This window comes from Chiroxiphia lanceolata, chromosome 3, assembly GCF_009829145.1.
Source record: "Chiroxiphia lanceolata isolate bChiLan1 chromosome 3, bChiLan1.pri, whole genome shotgun sequence".
Classification (NCBI taxonomy): Eukaryota; Metazoa; Chordata; class Aves; order Passeriformes; family Pipridae; genus Chiroxiphia; species Chiroxiphia lanceolata.
Window position 1 is genome coordinate 19,404,215 of NC_045639.1, and position 17,423 is coordinate 19,421,637.

Here is a 17,423-nt window from a genome sequence, read left to right on the forward strand (position 1 = left end):
ATAGTTTGAGTTTTTGTCTTGATACATTCTTATAATGTGGCATTTTCTTGCTAGTACTTGTTCAGCTGCTCTTGTAGTTAACTAACATTTCAGCACTTCCAAAATGAGAAAATCACTACTATCCTTCTACAGCTCTACTGTTTTTTGTGCTCTGTTAGACATGGACTGATTTCTTTTAACACTTAACAGCAAGAAGAACTGATGTTGGGTGATCCTTGCCTTAGAGACTTAAAAAAAGGGGACATCATCCAACTTCAGAGGAGAGGATTCTTTATTTGTGATCAGCCCTATGAGCCAGTGAGGTAAGCTACCTAAGAATGGCCTAAACAGACATCATAGAATTTGCTTTAGCTTGCTGTGTTTTAGTGTTTTCACACACATATTGGCAAGAGTAATGTTGTCTGCAAATATTTTCCCCTTCACCATGACCTTTCTGTGGAGTATTTCTGTGGACAGGCTTTTGGCTTGTATGTTCCTACCTTTTCAAACTGTCTTTAAGCCAAGTACCTGGCACTTTTGGTGCACCCCACCTAACTTTGACCTCCTTGTGATTTGAAGTACAAGAATTAAGGAACAGTGCTACAGAACAAAACAGGCATTTTCCCAATTAGAGCATGCACATAGTATTGTACACTTCTTTAGCAAGCTATCAAACACCTACACTGCAGGTAATAACATAAGTATATATATTAATATTATAAAATAAAATGGTGTATAAGAGGAATCAGTGCAGATCCCCATTTATGTAACTTCGGGTAACTGCAGTTGTGTACAAAGGTAAACTTAAAGTTGTGCGTGGGCATCTTCTAGGAAGAGTAGAACATTTGTTTCAATAAAGGTTAATGTGTACCTTGTATATTCTTTATTGTTGTGTTTTCTGTAAATCCTTTTATAGTCCTTACAGCTGTAAGGATGCTCCGTGCATTTTGATTTACATCCCTGATGGACACACTAAGGAAATGCCAACATCTGGGTCAAAAGAGAAAACCAAAGCTGAAACTGCAAAGAAAGAGGTAAGCTTGTGGTCTAGAAAAGTGCCATAAAATGTATTACTGTACATCTATTTCTGTACAAGATTATCATGCTGAATACTTGGCTTTCTTTTTCTTTTTTTTTTCAAGGCTAGTTCAGCTGTAAAAGGAAAATCTGCTCCACTTGTTGGTCACACCTCTACTCCAACCTGTAGTGTATCTGAAGGTCACCTGATCATTTACAACAGGGTGTCTGCACAGGGTGATACAGTTCGTGACTTGAAAGCTAAGAAGGCAGCAAAGGAAGATATTGATAAAGCTGTGAAACAACTGCTGGCCTTGAAAGCAGAATACAAAGAAAAGACAGGCCAGGAGTATAAGCCTGGAAATCCTCCAGTGTCCATACCTGCACAGTCATCAAAGCTTGAGACCTCTGGTACCCTGGACAGTAAAGCTCTGTATGATAAAGTAGCAGCACAAGGAGAAGTGGTCCGAAAACTGAAAGCTGAGAAAGCATCTAAGGTGGCTGATTTTTTTTTTTGGTCTGGGTTTCCATAACCCATTGTTCTCTGTTTGTGGAGGTGAACGGGTGCTTGTGGATCCAGGTTTTCATAGTGATCTTTGTTTGGACTGGGCTCTGTTCTGTCAAGATTCGTGTTTTCCAGTACTTACTTCTTCAATTAGATGTGTATGACAGAGTTTGTGTTAATATTCATAAAGATACATGTGAGTTCCCCTATTTCTTAGACTGCTGTTCTGAAATGTGGACAGGGTTCATCCCACAGCATGAGTTGATTAAGTATCCAGATCTGGTCCTACAACGTTTATTTATTCATTTAACTCAATATGGTCAAATTATGTGACTTCATAGGATTGACTTGTTGCTATTTAGACCTGAAAAATAAAACAAAGCCCCAAAATCAAAAAGGAAAGGGAAGGTCCAAATACTACAGATATTTTTGAGACATCTTCCTCTCTGGAATGGAGCATAGAAAATGTAGCTACTATGTGTTCTTTCTGTTCTTTCTAATGCAGAACAAGAAAAGGTAGAAAATAACACACTGTGTCTGGTGGTTGAATAATGTTAATAGTAGTGCCTTGGTGACACCATAAAATCCAAATAAATGGGAAGTTCTAAACTAATTTATTGTTATAATTTTACTTAGGACAGTGAAGGTTGTATATTACATAGTGGGAATTATTTATTAAAATAGGAAAGCAGTAGGGAAAACTTCTCTGAACAACTCTACTAAATACTTAAGAAAATGGAATAGGTGTGCATAAACTGCATGTCTTTTCATGAAAGTATTTATGGTACACTTGAGGGTCTTATGTCTCTATATCTTTCTTCCTCCCTCTTTCTACCCCTTCCTTTCTCTTTCAGGATGAGATAGGTGCTGCTGTGGAAGTCCTTTTATCCCTAAAGGCTGAATATAAACAACAGACAGGCCAGGAGTACAAACCTGGAAGCCCACCTGTGGTCCTTGTCCCTCCTCAGTCTTCTCCTGTTTCTACTCTTCCGTCCCCATGTCCAGTAGACAGCAAGTTTCTGTACAACAAAGTAGCTGAACAAGGCGAAGTGGTCCGCAGGCTCAAATCCGAGAAAGCCTCAAAGGTGTACTAGCTGTGGATACTTCTGAGTGCAACAGTATCTTCAGTTTAGACTAAAACCTAATATTGCAAGTTTTGTGAAACTCGAGGAGCAAAATAGAAACAAGTTCTGTGAAGTGCTTTCCCAGGTTCTCCTGAGCTGATGATATGGCTGACTGCATGAGTTCTGTGATAGTGCAAAGTAACTTCTTCTTTTAGTGATATGTGATAAGTGAAGCAGAAGAGAGGCAGTAACTTGAAAAAGACTGTAACTCGAAGCCAGAATGGTGATAATAAATTAGGGACTTATTTGATTGTGACCAAAGAACCGTTCTTTATTCAGAATCTGAGTATTTGCTGCTGTTTTCCAGTGTACAACTCATGGACTGCTGTAACTGGAGGGGTCTAAGCCACCTAAATGGGAGGCTTTCAAGGGCACAGAAATCAACCCTTACATATACTGCCTGATTCAGTCCTTTGATGTACAACTTGTAGGTGTTCTGCCTAAAAAGTTTTACCACAAACTCAATAATGGCAACTTATACTAACAAGATAGCTCTAGGAGTTTTATTACAACAGCTGTGTTAGTGCCATTCTGGTAAAGGTTATGTTATCTCAGCTATTGTGTTACATCTCTGTTATTTCTACCTTTATCTGCAACTGCTGTTTTTTCTTTCTTGCTTCAGGAAAAAATAGATGAGGCTGTGAAAATTCTTTTAAGCCTAAAAGCAGAATATAAACAAAAGACAGGTCAAGAGTACAAGCCTGGAAATCCACCTTCAGCTCCTCCTTGTATATCTTCTTCTGCACTTCCATCTTCTGTATGCTGCAGTAACTTGGCAACCTGTAGCTTAGTGGATGGGAAAGCACTTTATGATAATGTAGCTCAACAAGGGGAAGTGGTACGCAGGCTCAAAGCAGAGAAAGCTTCCAAGGTATAATAGTAATGTGAGAGTAAGCAATTGTAATTCTTACCACATTTTGCCACTGGGGGGAAATCTTTCACCAAGTGATGTTCAAACTCCCCTGTATCCACGTCATGCATGGTCTGATAAGGCCAAACAAGACTATTCTGATGTTGGATACTTTCTTGACTCTGAGGTTTAGAAAGTCAAGCTTAACCTCTCATGTCTAGATGAATAGGCATAAGCATGGCAGATGCCAACCTTGCAGAACTTTTTAATGTATTTTACTTTTTCTTGCTATATTTGAGACAAGTGACTGAAAAAGTATCTAGTGTGCTGCAACAATAGCAGGACTGTTCTAAACTTCACAAAACATCATCAGTGATGATTGGTTGGCTTGCTTTGGTTTTGTTGTGGTTTTTTAAAGATCTTTTTTGAAAGACTTTATTGTATTTTTAATGTAAGTTCTGCTGCAATTTTTAACAGGTTATACTGACCGTATGGGCTGTGGGAATATTCTGATACAATGTGACAGCTCTCAAAAACACTCCTGTTGCTTGGGGAAGAGTCCTCCACTTATTATAAAACACTGTTTATTGCTAGGTGGAAATTTTATTTTCATAGCCTGAAAATCAATGCTTCTTGTCAGTTCTCTTTAATTCTCACCAATACATCTTGCTGTTTCTCCCCCATGTAGGACCAAATAGATGAAGCAGTAAAACTCCTCCTCTCTCTAAAAGCTGACTACAAGGAAAAGACTGGGCAGGAGTACAAGCCAGGACATCCACCAGCAGCTCAAGGGGCTTTGCCTCAGGCACCAAACACAGTACCCAGTGGTCCAGACACTCCTGAAGCTAAAGCCTTGTTTAGCAAAGTAGCTCTTCAAGGAGATGAAGTTAGGAAATTAAAAGCAGAAAAAGCAGATAAGGTAAGAACATACATACTGTAGTATAAAAATGTAATATGTGTATTTAAATCTAAAAGTGTATTTGAAATTCAGCGTGGTTATGGGAAGTAGAAATGTACATTTAAAATAGGTAGCATTTGAATTATGAGATCTGAAACATACTTTTAAAATCAGTCCTGTCAGATATAGTCCTTAAAATGTTAAAACATGGAAGTTAAGTACTGGCTTTTGCAGATTTTTACCTCAACACTCTGTAAATGTCCATGATACCATATATAGTTTGGTTTTTTTGGTGGGCTAGAGCCATGTTATTCCTGTGATTTCTCTATAAATTTGGTTTTTTTTCTTTTTTTTTTTCCTCTGCAAGGAAAAGATAGATGTAGCTGTTAAGGAACTTCTTCAGCTGAAGGCCCAGTATAAGTCTGTTGCAGGAGTTGACTATAAGCCAGTTTCTGCTAGTGGTGTAGATGACAAAGACAAGAAGAAGAAAGAGAAAGAGAACAAGTCTGAAAAGCAGAGTAAGCAACAGAAGCAAAATGATGGCCCTAAAAAAGAACCTTTGCAAGGACAGGGTGGTAATGAGCGTTCCTCAGATGGATCAGGAGAGGGTCAAGGCCCGAAGAAACAAACAAGGTAAAGATACAATCTTAAATCTTATTTGATAGAAACTTCAGCTGTTTATCTCTATTCAGATTTAGAGTTTCACAAGTGTCTCATTTCACTGAAAAAATGTGGACATCTGCAAAATAACTGTGTTCGTAGTTAGGATCAAGCCAAAAGCAAGTTACCAAAGTTTATTTAGTGTTAGCTGTGCCTCAGCATCCTGTACTGTTACTGTCATTGAGAACTTGCTGTGCTTCATTATTTGCTTCTACAAATGTGCTGCTGTGTCTTGCTCAGTATAATCCCTGACGAAAAAACACAAACCCTTGTACCAGGGTTTCCAGAATATTTTTTGTCAGGACCTTGGAAAGTATAGCCCAACCCAGAGCAAGGTGGTGGTGGTGGAACTTTTCAGTGATGATTGCTGTGCATTCCCTCTCCTGCTTCCATCCTGAAAGTTTAGAGGTCTTTCTACAGCATGTATTATGCATCACTATGTATTTCCTGTTTCATATACATAAATCACATATTAGAGGCAGAGACATGGTTATTTTGTATAGAAATTATGCCAGAAATATAGATTTTTCACCCTTAAAACTTCTCTGTTTGTAGAAATATTGAAACTTTACTTCTATCTACTGTCATTTGAGTTTGGTGAGTTTAACCTTCTTTAGAGTCTTGTTGTTTTTTGATTGTAGTGTCAGTTTTCTATCTTGAACAGTGTGATTGATATTCACATGAATGGTAAATTCAAGTTGCATATCGTCCTGAAATTGTAGCCACTGACTAGGTAAGAAGTTTTGAAATAAAGAGTAAAACAGCTTACACACAGGTCTGGTTAGTCTTAAGTTCTTACTGGAGGAAATTGGATTTTTTAACGCATCATTGTGAGATTCTTTGATACAACCGTGGTGACAATTAGAAGGGTTCAAGCAGTAGTAAAGAAACTATTCTTTATTAAATATTCTTGTTAGCCAAGGTAAGGAAACACTAGCAATTCCTCCCAGCCAAAAGTTAGCTTTATAAAGTAAAACTTAAATATTCTGGTCCATGACCCTCTTTTTCTGTCCCTCCTCCACCCCATACCTGCTTCCCCCCCAAAAAAAAAAAGGATTAGGATAAATTTCACTGGTAAATGCTGTACAGCACAAATCTGGTTCTTTTCTAATACCATAGGTTGGGTCTAGAAGTTAAAAAAGAAGAAAATCTTTCAGAGTGGTTCTCTCAGGTAAGTGCATATCAGTTTAATTATTTCATTCTGTTATAAATCAAAGTCTGTTATGAATTTATATCTTATATTTATGGGTTTTGGTTGTTGTTTTTTTTTTAAGACACAGCAAAGTACTTTTCCTTTTGTATGTCTTACATTGCTATCATGGTCTAAATAGAAGTGCCTGGATTAAAGAGCTGAATAAATTTAGGAAACTGTAAAAAGGAAGAGTCAACCACCCCACTCCATATATATGATAAATATATATGATTTTCTTAATTCATACCTGAATTCCTCTTCCCATTAAGAGTGTAAAACTTTAGTGAAGTGATAGGAATTTCACAGACTTGGGAGTTTTATTTCAGCTCAAGGTGATGCATAATAAATTTAGAATCTGTTGATACTGAATGAGTTTTCTGGCTTGTGAGATTCAAAACAACTAGAGTAGAAATGATTAGTTTAGATTAGTCTGCTTAGGAGAGATTGTAACTAGGTATCAGTGGTCTGTACATTGTCTCTCAGTAGTATAATTTTTGCATAAGGAATAAAAATCTCTTCAGACATGAGTTAGAGACATTTCTTACAAAAGTGTAGTTTTTTGATTCCTGGAAATTGGCTTTAGTCTCTTACTTGGGTTCAAGAAATTCAGATTTAGTTAAGTGTTTACATTATTCGGATCTATTATTAAACTTAATGTTCCTGATTAACTTTCTCTAGATAATACAAGCATCTTAAATTATATCATAGTTGCTCACTTTCTGAGCACAAATACTTTTGAATAGCAGACTTCTCTTAAACAGCATGCCATACACTTGAATTACTGAGCGTTCTTTGTGTATAAACTGAAACTTCAGTGTCCAAATGATCTTTTGAAAGGTGATCACAAAAGCAGAGATGATTGAATACTATGATGTGAGTGGCTGTTATGTTCTTCGTCCTTGGGCTCATGCTATTTGGGAAGCTATCAGAGACTTCTTCGATGCAGAGATCAAGAAACTTGGAGTGGAAAACTGTTACTTCCCCATGTTTGTGTCCCAGGCTGCCTTAGAGACAGAGAAGTCTCATATTGCTGACTTTGCTCCTGAGGTATGCTTCAGAAATTTGTTTTAATCTGACTGTAAGAAAACCCAGCCACTTAGTCTGCAGCTGAATATGAAAGTTGGGTTTGGATTGGTTTGTTTGTTTGGGTTTTTTTTACCAAACTTGTTTTGGTTTTGTGGTTTTTTTTTTCTTTCTTTCTTTTAGGTTGCTTGGGTCACAAGATCTGGGAAAACAGAACTGGCTGAACCAATTGCTATACGTCCCACTAGTGAAACAGGTAGGCTTCTTTTCATGTAGTTTAGCTGTAAAGAGAGCAGTTACAGGTATAGTGTAGCTGATAGACAAGAGTCCCTTTTGAAAAGTGGAAACCCCCGTTTTTTAGAATGTTTTCTGTAATTCCTTATAAAAATTTCCTCATTTTCCTGCTGCTTACAGGAACTCTCACAACTATACATTCCCCTAACTAGACTTCTTAAGGAAATGCACAGTTTAGGAATTTTTTTCATTAATATCCTGGAGACTGACTTACTTTGTCTGAAAAATGTATTTGCTTTTTGGTTTAGAGTGTAAGAAAAATTCTTCAACTGATAATTCTCTCCAGTTTTGCATATATTTTGACTGTAGTTGTGAGATGAGCCTTTACTAAAATGTCCTCTGAGTAATTTAAGGAAGCATTTTAAAACCTGAGGCTGGATGACTTCCTACTTGAGTCAGGTCTAGTAAGGCATCCTGAAATCGTGAGGTCAGTGAATTCCTATTTGTGAACTCAGATGTATTTACATATTATAAGCCAGTGACTCAAAATTGGTGTCATTAAATAATAAGCTTGGGGTTGTACTTTAACCAGCAGCAAGGAAGCAATTTTGCAGAGACTCCGGATGAAGCTAAAGTACTCCTTTGAAAGTATCATGTATTAGGACAAAAAATGTGTTTTAAAGGAAATTAAACATAAAAACATAGTCCTCGAGAGCAGAGAATGTTAAGTTTGCATGTATTGAAAGGAAAGGTTTGACATAAATTCTGTGTTGTGCAGAGACTCAAAGCTGCTTTCTTTTTACAGTCATGTATCCTTCCTATGCCAAGTGGGTGCAGTCACACAGGGATCTTCCCATCAAGCTGAATCAGTGGTGCAGTGTTGTGGTATGTGTGTACACGATTCCTGGGTATCATTATTATGGTTATGTTATTGTAAGTACACTGTAGGAGAATTATTTTATGTGGACTTGGTATGGTGATACTGATCACAGCACATATTTCAAGACAAGTGTTAATGTGCTTTATATGATTTGTTTTTCTCACTGTTTCTAATGAAACATCTTTATCAATGTATACTGTTGATTATATTAAGTAGAAATCTGTGAATAGTTGACTTTTTATCTTTATTGAGAACTTTCTACCACTTGCTTATAATCATTATTTTTAACAATAATTTGACACTTTGGTGTTAATCATAGTGTTCAATTTTTTTAATTTCTGCCCCTCCAGCGCTGGGAGTTCAAACATCCCCAACCCTTCCTTCGCACTCGTGAGTTCCTTTGGCAAGAGGGTCATACAGCATTTGCAACATATGAAGAAGCAGCAGAGGAGGTAAAAAACAATGCACTGGTGCTTTTGCTTTCAGGAAGTTACCTTACTCCATAGCAACACAAACAGATCTTTTACTATGACCATATAGAAATCTCTCTTCTTTTCTTTGGAGCCCTTGTGAAAAATGCAAAGTATACGCGAACCCATTTTTTTCTCAAATGTAACCTATGTCTGAAACTTTAGTGTCTACAAACAATATGGGGATTTTGAAGAGTGATATATAGAGTGCTTTCCTTAAAAATTGTTTTCCTTAAAAATAATTTTTTCTTAAAAATCTAAATAATGCATTCACATTTCAAGTGCTGGAAGTTTTAACGTTTTCTTTGCCCACAAGACAGCTGTTTCATTGAGTGTCATGACATATCTTTATTTAGCAGACGTTCAGACTCTTAGGTGAAAACTAGAAGTCAGTATAACCATTGGACTGGCATTTCTGCTGTGACTCTTCTGAAGTTTTCTATCATGATTTATAGTTGTCGCTATTTGATTCAGAGAAAATAACATCCAAATATTAAAGTAATTGATTAGTTTTTAAATACAGTCTTGAGAAAATGTTAAATTTTTAAGATTTCAGACTCTGTCATGTAGAACTATTTCATGATGTAACAAATGCAAAATACTGAGTAATTCTTAAGAGAGTACATTCATCATAGGTGTTGCAGATACTTGATCTGTATGCTCAAGTGTATGAAGATCTCCTAGCAATACCTGTTGTGAAAGGAAGGAAGACAGAGAAGGAGAAATTTGCTGGGGGTGATTATACAACCACTTTAGAGGCATTTATATCTGCCAGTGGAAGAGCTATCCAGGTATTTATCTACTAAAATAATTTTTTTTCAGTGAATACAGTAAGGTGAAAGATTTAAACCGATGCTTGATAGACGTAACTTTCCACTGAGTAGAACTTTCTGTGTGCATCTATTTCAGGGAGCAACATCACATCATCTAGGGCAGAATTTCTCAAAGATGTTTGAAATTGTATTTGAAGATCCCAAGAAACCAGGAGAAAAACAGTTTGCTTATCAGAATTCCTGGGGCCTTACAACTCGAACTATCGGTGTAATGACAATGATTCATGGAGATAACATGGGATTGGTACTCCCACCTCGTGTAGCCTGTATTCAGGTGTGTAAAAATGCCTTGAACTACCATTTTGTTTCCTTTATTGTCTTGTAATTCAGGAACATTTCATATTGGGCAGCTGGAAGACTTAACATGGGATAGGAGCTGATTACAGAGTGTGCTGTATAAAGTTTAATACAAATCATCAGGGAACTTGCAGTGAACAAGTCCCCTTTGATAGTCCATCCATTTAAAATAATGTTACCTGTATTGTTTGTATGAAAAGGGAAATGCATCCTTTATTTCTGAGAACTTGAAAGAAATTACTGGAATACAGGGCCACAATTTTAGTTTTAAGTTTTTATAATAACTAGGAGCTAATTTTTTTATAAAGTAAAGTACATGTCATGTTTTATTGCAGGTTGTAATTATTCCTTGTGGCATCACAAATTCCCTTTCTGAAGAGGACAGAGGGGCTCTATTGAAGAAATGTAATGAGTACTGTAGTAGGCTGCTTAGTGTTAAAATCCGTGTCCGGGCTGATTTACGAGACAACTACTCACCTGGTTGGAAGTTCAACCACTGGGAACTTAAGGTACATTTCTTTCCAGGAGGTGTTTTGAAGCCCATGTGCGGGGAATATGTACAAGATATGTTACATGTGCCTTGTATTCTGCAGGCAAATATTTTCTCTAAATGAAGAATTGATGCCTGATAATCAGAGTTCACTTTCATTAATAAATGAAGAAAAGATATTTTCTGAGACTTGTTCTGTTTGCGAGGATTTACATGTCAGTAAATTAATATTATAAATTACTTACATGTTTAAAAATTTATACTAAAGTGCCTCCAGGCTCACAGCAGTGCCTTCTGTGCACACAGTGGAGCAGAGAAGACGGACCTGGACAGTATCAGCAAAGAAAGGAGCAATTTTTTTTTTCAAGTATAAGAGGCTTTTATAAAACAAAATAAGTGACCAAAATGAAACAGTGGTAGTAATGGTAATTAGAAATTGAATGATGTGTTGAGTGATGTTATGGGATACTGTATTTTTGTTCTGAATTAAAAGTTAATTTTGATATATTAATTGTTAGTGTAAGAGGATAGAAGCTAACCAAGTTGTTCAAAGTTCCCATTTTGTCCAAGTCCTCTTTACTTTGTGAAGCTTTTTTTTTTTTTGAAAGGGATTTCTAATGCCATGAATCCATGTTGGAAGACTTTATAAATTAAATTAGGTTTATCAAAGAGGCATGGCATGGGGCAGACTTGATGTTTTTTATAAAATCTACTAATGTGTCCAACATGATACATAAACTGCATCTTCAGGCTCATTGCAGGCACAGTACACTCATTTTATTGAGTGTATAATGAATTTCATAAGGTAAAAAATACAAAGGTGCTTGAATAAAAAGTACAGGAATTAACTGGAAAATATTTTGCCTTACGTACTTTTCAGCTTAGCAGATTTCTAATGTTACTTCCTAAAATAACCAAGTTATTGGTACTTCGTTTATAATGTCTGGTATTAGTTCTGTTGCTTTCTTTGGAAATTTTCCTGAGATCATGAGGCATTCTTCTTTCACTGGAAAGTACCAAATACTTTCCTGTAAGTTTTAATTATGGAGACAGCTTTTTGTGTGTCATAAATTAGAACGTTCTGTTTAAATTGCTGTTTAATAACAGTTCTGAATGGCTTTTTATGTAGCTTTGTAGTAGGAGTAGATATCTCACCCTTCAAATAGATTTTACTACATTATTCACCTTTTTAACATAAATAAGGTGGGAGGGCAGGGGAAGTATAGGGAATCATTTGGAAGCTGTGAACCTGAAGCGAATGCAGAGCACATGCAGAAAGCTTAGGTACATGTTTTGATTCTCCTGTTCACCTCTTTAATGGTTTTAGCTTATAAGTTTACTGATTCAATTTCCCCTGGGTGAGGGGGTAAGAATCCCCCAAAATGCATTTGCATTTACTTTCTTCATTTTCCGTGAAGAAATGTGTACAGATTGCAATACATGTTAGGATATAGAGACAGTAAGTTATACTCAGTGGACTCTTCACTTATTAGTAAAATGGAGACTCTTTTTATCTGATGGTATATGGGAGATGAGAAATTAGGTGGTCCTATCACCAAAGTTTATGAAGCATAAAAGCTTTGCTAAGGTAATTATCTGTTTGTAGTCAAATGTTCTATGCAAATAATGTTGATATTAGGGCTATTGCTATTTGCTGTTAATACAGTTGAAAGTGGTCTGTGAAAACAGAATTAAAATGTATTACTGGATGAGCAAGAACATAATTACTATAAAGGACTTAATAGTTCAGACTTCATAAACCTGATTTGCATTATCTGGGATAACTGTCTTAGGGCAGCATCAGCTGTGTTTCAATATTTCTTTAATGTTGGCACGAATGCAGTCTCGAAACTAGTGAAGCAAGGTAATGCACAAGTGAAGAGAGTGTGGATGGGAAAGAGAAAAATACATAAAAGCTGTGGAATATATGGTAATTTATTTTTTTTCCAAAGAAACTTATATGTGTAAATTGATTCCATGTTAAGACTGGGCTTAAAAAAACAAACAAAAAATTACTCACAGAGAGAGAGAGAGAGAGAGAGAGAGAGAGAAAATTAACTCTTCTGAAAATTAGTTCTTCATCATAACTTCTAATTTTTTTTTCATGAAGGGTGTTCCAGTCAGGGTTGAAGTGGGACCACGAGACATGAAGAGCCAACAGTTTGTAGCTGTTAGAAGAGACACGGGACAGAAGCTGACCTTATCTGAACATGAAGCAGAAGATAAACTGAAGCAGATTTTGGAGGAGATCCATGCTAACCTTTACAGCAGGTAAATTGAGAGGTACAGTGAATGGCTGTGCTAATCACAGATGCACTTTACCTGTCAGAAGAATTTCTCATGTTGTTGGTTTATCTGTGAAGACAGACAGGTTAGGCACATCTTTCTGTTTGTGACATATAATTTTTCTGCCTCTTAAACTTCTTTACATACAGTGATATAAGTTTCCTGTTGTTCTCATGAAATTATTTTAAAAAATACTTCTGTGAATTCATGTGAAATATTAATAAACACATACACCATAAATAGTTCATGGAACACTATTGTCCCATTGAAGTGTCTGGAGTACAAGTCTTATGAGGAGCAGCTGAGGGAGCTGGGGGTGTTCAGCCTGGAGAAAAGGAGGTTCAGGGGAGACCTTATCACTCTACAACTCCCTGAAAGGAGGTTGTAGCTGGGTGTGGGTCAGTCTCTTCTACCAGGTAACAAGTGATAGGATGAGAGGAAATGGTCTCAAGTTGAACTGGAGGAGGTTTAGATTGCATATTGGGAAAGTTTCTTCACTGAAAGGGTGGTCAAGCATTGGAACAGGATGCCCAGCGAAGTAATGGAATCACCGTTCATGGTAGTGTCCAAGAAACTTCAGCAGTTGAAGTTCTGTGTTCAGAACTTTTAAGACCCTATTGACTTCCATAGGATTGTTTTCTTGTAAGCAATCAAATGCTTTTGGAACTGTTATTTGCCCTTACTGCATATGCCAGAATCCCTCACATGTCTGTCCCTGCAAATTGTCGTTCATAGCTGCACTGAAAAGAACAAGGTGCTGATGCAACACTGTGGCAGATGAATTTTTCCTTTTTCTTCTGTGGTTATCAAAGTTGTTTACAGGCAGAATTTTTTTACCTAGTTAAAAGCCATTTTGTGATTTAGATTTAGAACATAATTTAAAAAGAAAAGTGTACCTCTGTAATATTTATTTCTATCTACATCTGGTTAGTGTTGAACTGACATGCACAACAGTGTGAATTAACATGGTGAAAAGTGCAGCAACTTGGAGAATACTCCATCAGCAATCAATCACAATTTTAGCACTTTGGGAAGCAGTAGAAAGATAAACTGATTAGGAAGACTCTGATGAATCTATAACTGGTTTTGTAACTTTTTGTTTTGACTGACTCTGAAAACTTAATTTGGCCAGTGACATTATGTGCACGAATCTGCCCTGACTGAGTTTTTTTTGCCTTTTCTTAGAGCGTCTGAGGACCTAAGAAGTCATATGGTGGTGGCCAATAATATGGAGGACTTTCAGAAAGAGCTTGATTCAGGAAAGGTAAGGAAATCTACTACTTCTAATCCTCTGCCTCCACACACTTTGTATCCCTTATAAATAATCAAGGTCTAGAAATTTCAAAGATTATATATAAATGCTACTGTCATTTTTATGGGACTCCCACCTTACAAGCGGGTGAAGCCTCTCCTGTAAAGCTGCACAAAAATCAATTGCCTTTACCAAGATTTGTGATACATGCTGCTTTCTTCTCTTGCTAAAATATGGTATTTACTGAATACAGTGTTCGCGTTACCACCGTTCAAAATGTAGTCCTGTGCCAGAGGTGACAGGGGGTCTTGAAGTGACTTACAATGCTGCAGTTTGCTAATTTGCATATAAAATGTGATGTTTTTATCAGAATATGCTTTTCAGAGGGATTGATGTAGACATTTTATTTGGGTTGCAATAACCTTATTGTCATTATTCTAATGCCAACAGTGACAAAACACTTATTAAGTCTCATAATAAAGTCCAAGTAAGAGTTTAAAGTACGATCTATTTACGTCAAAGAAGTTTTACCTTAATGACCCCTGAGTAGAAGCCATCGGGTTCATTAAGAGTTACTGCAAGTCAGAAACCTCCTTGGGATGATAGTAAGAATAACCCATCATGTGGATGGTTGAGCTGTACTGATCTAGACATCTGTGGGAAAGTATTGAAGTTTAGATGAGAGATGAAGTCTTCAGTACAGAATTGAGCTACTGTTTCTTTTTCAGGGATGCACTGACAGAATTTTTTAACCCTGAAATTCTGTCACTTGTGAAATTGTTGATGTATTTAAAGTGTTCAAGTGGTAGGATCCCCAGCATAAGTCATTAAGGTTGTGTATTTTATAAAGCGAGATCAGGGGGGTTTGTTTACCAGTTAGATCTACTCTGAAAATTTCTGATGAAAAATGCATGAGTGCCAAGAATTCACAAGTAGTTATTCCTGGTTAGGCTTGACCTTCAATCACACTATTTTCTTACATTTCTGTTGCACTTAAATTCAATTTAGAACAAAATTTAAAGGAATAATGATGAACTTCAGAGGAGGGACTGATTTAGCATGCTTATGAAGCCAAGGATATAGATGTCTTAAATGTCATTCTGTGCATAGGTGCTATAATAGTAGTACTGCCTTATTTTCCTCCACAAAACTAAACACAAGTCTTTAGTCTTTATTTAACAAATAATTGTGCTCTGCAGAGATATTTAGCTAGTACTACTGCTCTCATGTGTCATGATTTCAAGATGTGTCATCACATATCTTTCATCTCTGAATTAAACAAGCACTCTGAATCGATGATTGACTGTCTTCAAATATTTTTACTTTCCAAGTTGGATACTTTGACCATTTTGGTCCTTGGGTTATACAAGTTTATTGTAATCAGCATATCTGAATTGAAGAAAATTGAAAAGATATGTCATTTTGTGTTTGTTTCACTCTGTTCCTATATATGTTATAGGAACAAAATTTATAGCATTCTGTTAACACTAGCTACTGTTTAATAGGAAAATTTGTAAGCTGACATGCCCCTGTTTAATTCCTGTTGCTGTTTTTCCCTTAGTGGAATTGCAGACTCTTAGCTCTTTAAAAATGAGGACTGTTTCTGTGTTCTTTTAAGTTTCATGCAAAGTCAATTGAAACTCAAAGGGTAATTACACAGATATTTAAGCAGTTTCATTTCACTAATAAAAGATTAATGCAAGAACAGTGTAGTAGAGTGGTAATAGTTCCTTTTTTCAGTTGCAAGAAAGGGAAGCTATAAAGTGAAGTCTGTTAATAAAGGTGTATACACCAGTTAATGGCAAATTGAGAATTTTGCAGTAAGAATGTAAATTTGGTGAAAGACATAGTGAATAAACCTTATTCACAGTTTGGATAGAATTAAAATGAGATTCTGAAGACTGAATTTAGTAGCTGGTGTTGCCCTCAGCTGTCAGCATTACTTGAGTGTTCAAACGTGTGTAGGGGGTGTCTTTTTAACAATAATGCTACTTCTTAGTAGCAAAGTGAATTTTCTCTCTGAAAGTCCATTAAAAATGAAAAAAAAAATCAGTAAAACTGAATATAATGGTTGGGAAAAGAGATTTGCTGCAATAGCTAAGAGTATTACTGAGAGGAGTGTATAACATTATCATTTCAACTTTACTTTCCTGATTTTCCTCAGTTAAGCTAACTGAAGGAAACAGCAGGAAACCACCCCCACAGTCCCAAGAAAAATGTGCTGTTGGCAATTCTGTTTTCTTAAAATATGTATATATAAAATTGTCTTGCTCAGAACAAAATGAAAATTCATAGTAATGGAATTAAAATGGAAACTTTGTTAGGATGGCACTGTCTTGCGGTGTGTAAGCGAACATTTGTTCTGCAGTTTGAAAATATGAAACTTTTCCTAAACAAAACAAATGGAACATTTCAGGGGAAAACTCTTTATACTTTCCTCAGAAGGAAGATGTATTGGGTTAAAAAAAAATTGATTTAAATTTCAATGCTACTTTGGGTTTGTGTATGTTTTTCCATGCTGCACTAGGAGGGATGACTGTGCTTATCTGTATCTCTGATGAAAAAGAGCTATTAAAATTTAGTTGTAACAATTGGAACTTTTCCCAATTTGAGTGCATATGAGATATGAAGGTTTAGGAATCTTCCAGAGACAAAAATGATTTTTTTAGATGTATAACTTTTGGGGTTTTTTTCTCCCCTCCTCTCTTCCCTTCAGATTGTACAAATCCCTTTTTGTGGGGAAGTTGAGTGCGAGGATTGGATCAAGAAGACCACTGCCAGGTAAAATACAACTAAATGTAACTGAACTGGAAAGTATCTACCAAGATCAAAATCAGGATGTTTTGATTATAAAACAGGAATGCAAAGTGCCTCTGGGTGTAACACATACAGTTCTCGGCTTTGACTGTTACTTTCCTGCATAATTCAATGTATTTACTTCCCTTGGTTCTGGAACTTTCAGATTAATTACTGTAATTTTAAGATTTTATGTATAATACACCTTATTGCACCTTTATTTTTTAATAAAAGTATTTATTTATGAATATACTTTTATTTCAGGGATCAAGATCTTGAGCCTGGTGCCCCTTCCATGGGAGCAAAAAGCCTCTGCATACCTTTCCAGCCTCTCCGTGAACTCCAGCGTGGAGAAAGATGTGTGTGCGGCAAAAACCCTGCCAAGTTTTACACCCTATTTGGTCGTAGTTACTAAATTATTAGTGAAAGAACCTTCCTCTTTATCTGTGAATTGAACTTTTTTTAATAAGACTGAAATAGCCCCTTAAACTTTAATCGGTTTTGTGACTTTTTACATAATTCAAAGACAAAGCCATAAACCATAACCCCCCACCCCAGTTGTCAATCTTAGGCTAGCAGTAATTCACAGACTTTTCTGTAAACATCTCTAATAATAAACATGTATTGTGAGCTGTAA

At 36.3% G+C, this 17,423-nt stretch overlaps 1 protein-coding gene across 6 annotated transcripts in view; it reads left to right on the top strand.

Annotated features, from left to right (window-relative positions):
- Positions 1-17,423, top strand: part of EPRS1 (glutamyl-prolyl-tRNA synthetase 1) — a 39,667-nt gene extending 22,244 nt beyond the window's left edge. For 2 of the 6 annotated variants that reach the window (XM_032682171.1, XM_032682172.1), the window contains 19 exons: positions 190-302; positions 896-1,013; positions 1,122-1,493; positions 2,356-2,586; positions 3,248-3,496; positions 4,164-4,394; positions 4,741-5,006; positions 6,153-6,204; positions 7,063-7,272; positions 7,432-7,504; positions 8,288-8,367; positions 8,713-8,814; positions 9,468-9,623; positions 9,742-9,939; positions 10,298-10,471; positions 12,563-12,723; positions 13,924-14,002; positions 16,707-16,771; positions 17,051-17,423. In XM_032682171.1, the coding sequence (XP_032538062.1) occupies positions 190-302; positions 896-1,013; positions 1,122-1,493; positions 2,356-2,586; positions 3,248-3,496; positions 4,164-4,394; positions 4,741-5,006; positions 6,153-6,204; positions 7,063-7,272; positions 7,432-7,504; positions 8,288-8,367; positions 8,713-8,814; positions 9,468-9,623; positions 9,742-9,939; positions 10,298-10,471; positions 12,563-12,723; positions 13,924-14,002; positions 16,707-16,771; positions 17,051-17,201 (3,081 nt within the window). In that variant the 3' untranslated portion in view covers positions 17,202-17,423. The remainder of the gene's footprint in view (positions 1-189; positions 303-895; positions 1,014-1,121; positions 1,494-2,355; positions 2,587-3,247; positions 3,497-4,163; positions 4,395-4,740; positions 5,007-6,152; positions 6,205-7,062; positions 7,273-7,431; positions 7,505-8,287; positions 8,368-8,712; positions 8,815-9,467; positions 9,624-9,741; positions 9,940-10,297; positions 10,472-12,562; positions 12,724-13,923; positions 14,003-16,706; positions 16,772-17,050) is intronic. The other 4 variants (XM_032682173.1, XM_032682174.1, XM_032682175.1 and 1 more) reach the window with 2 other exon arrangements.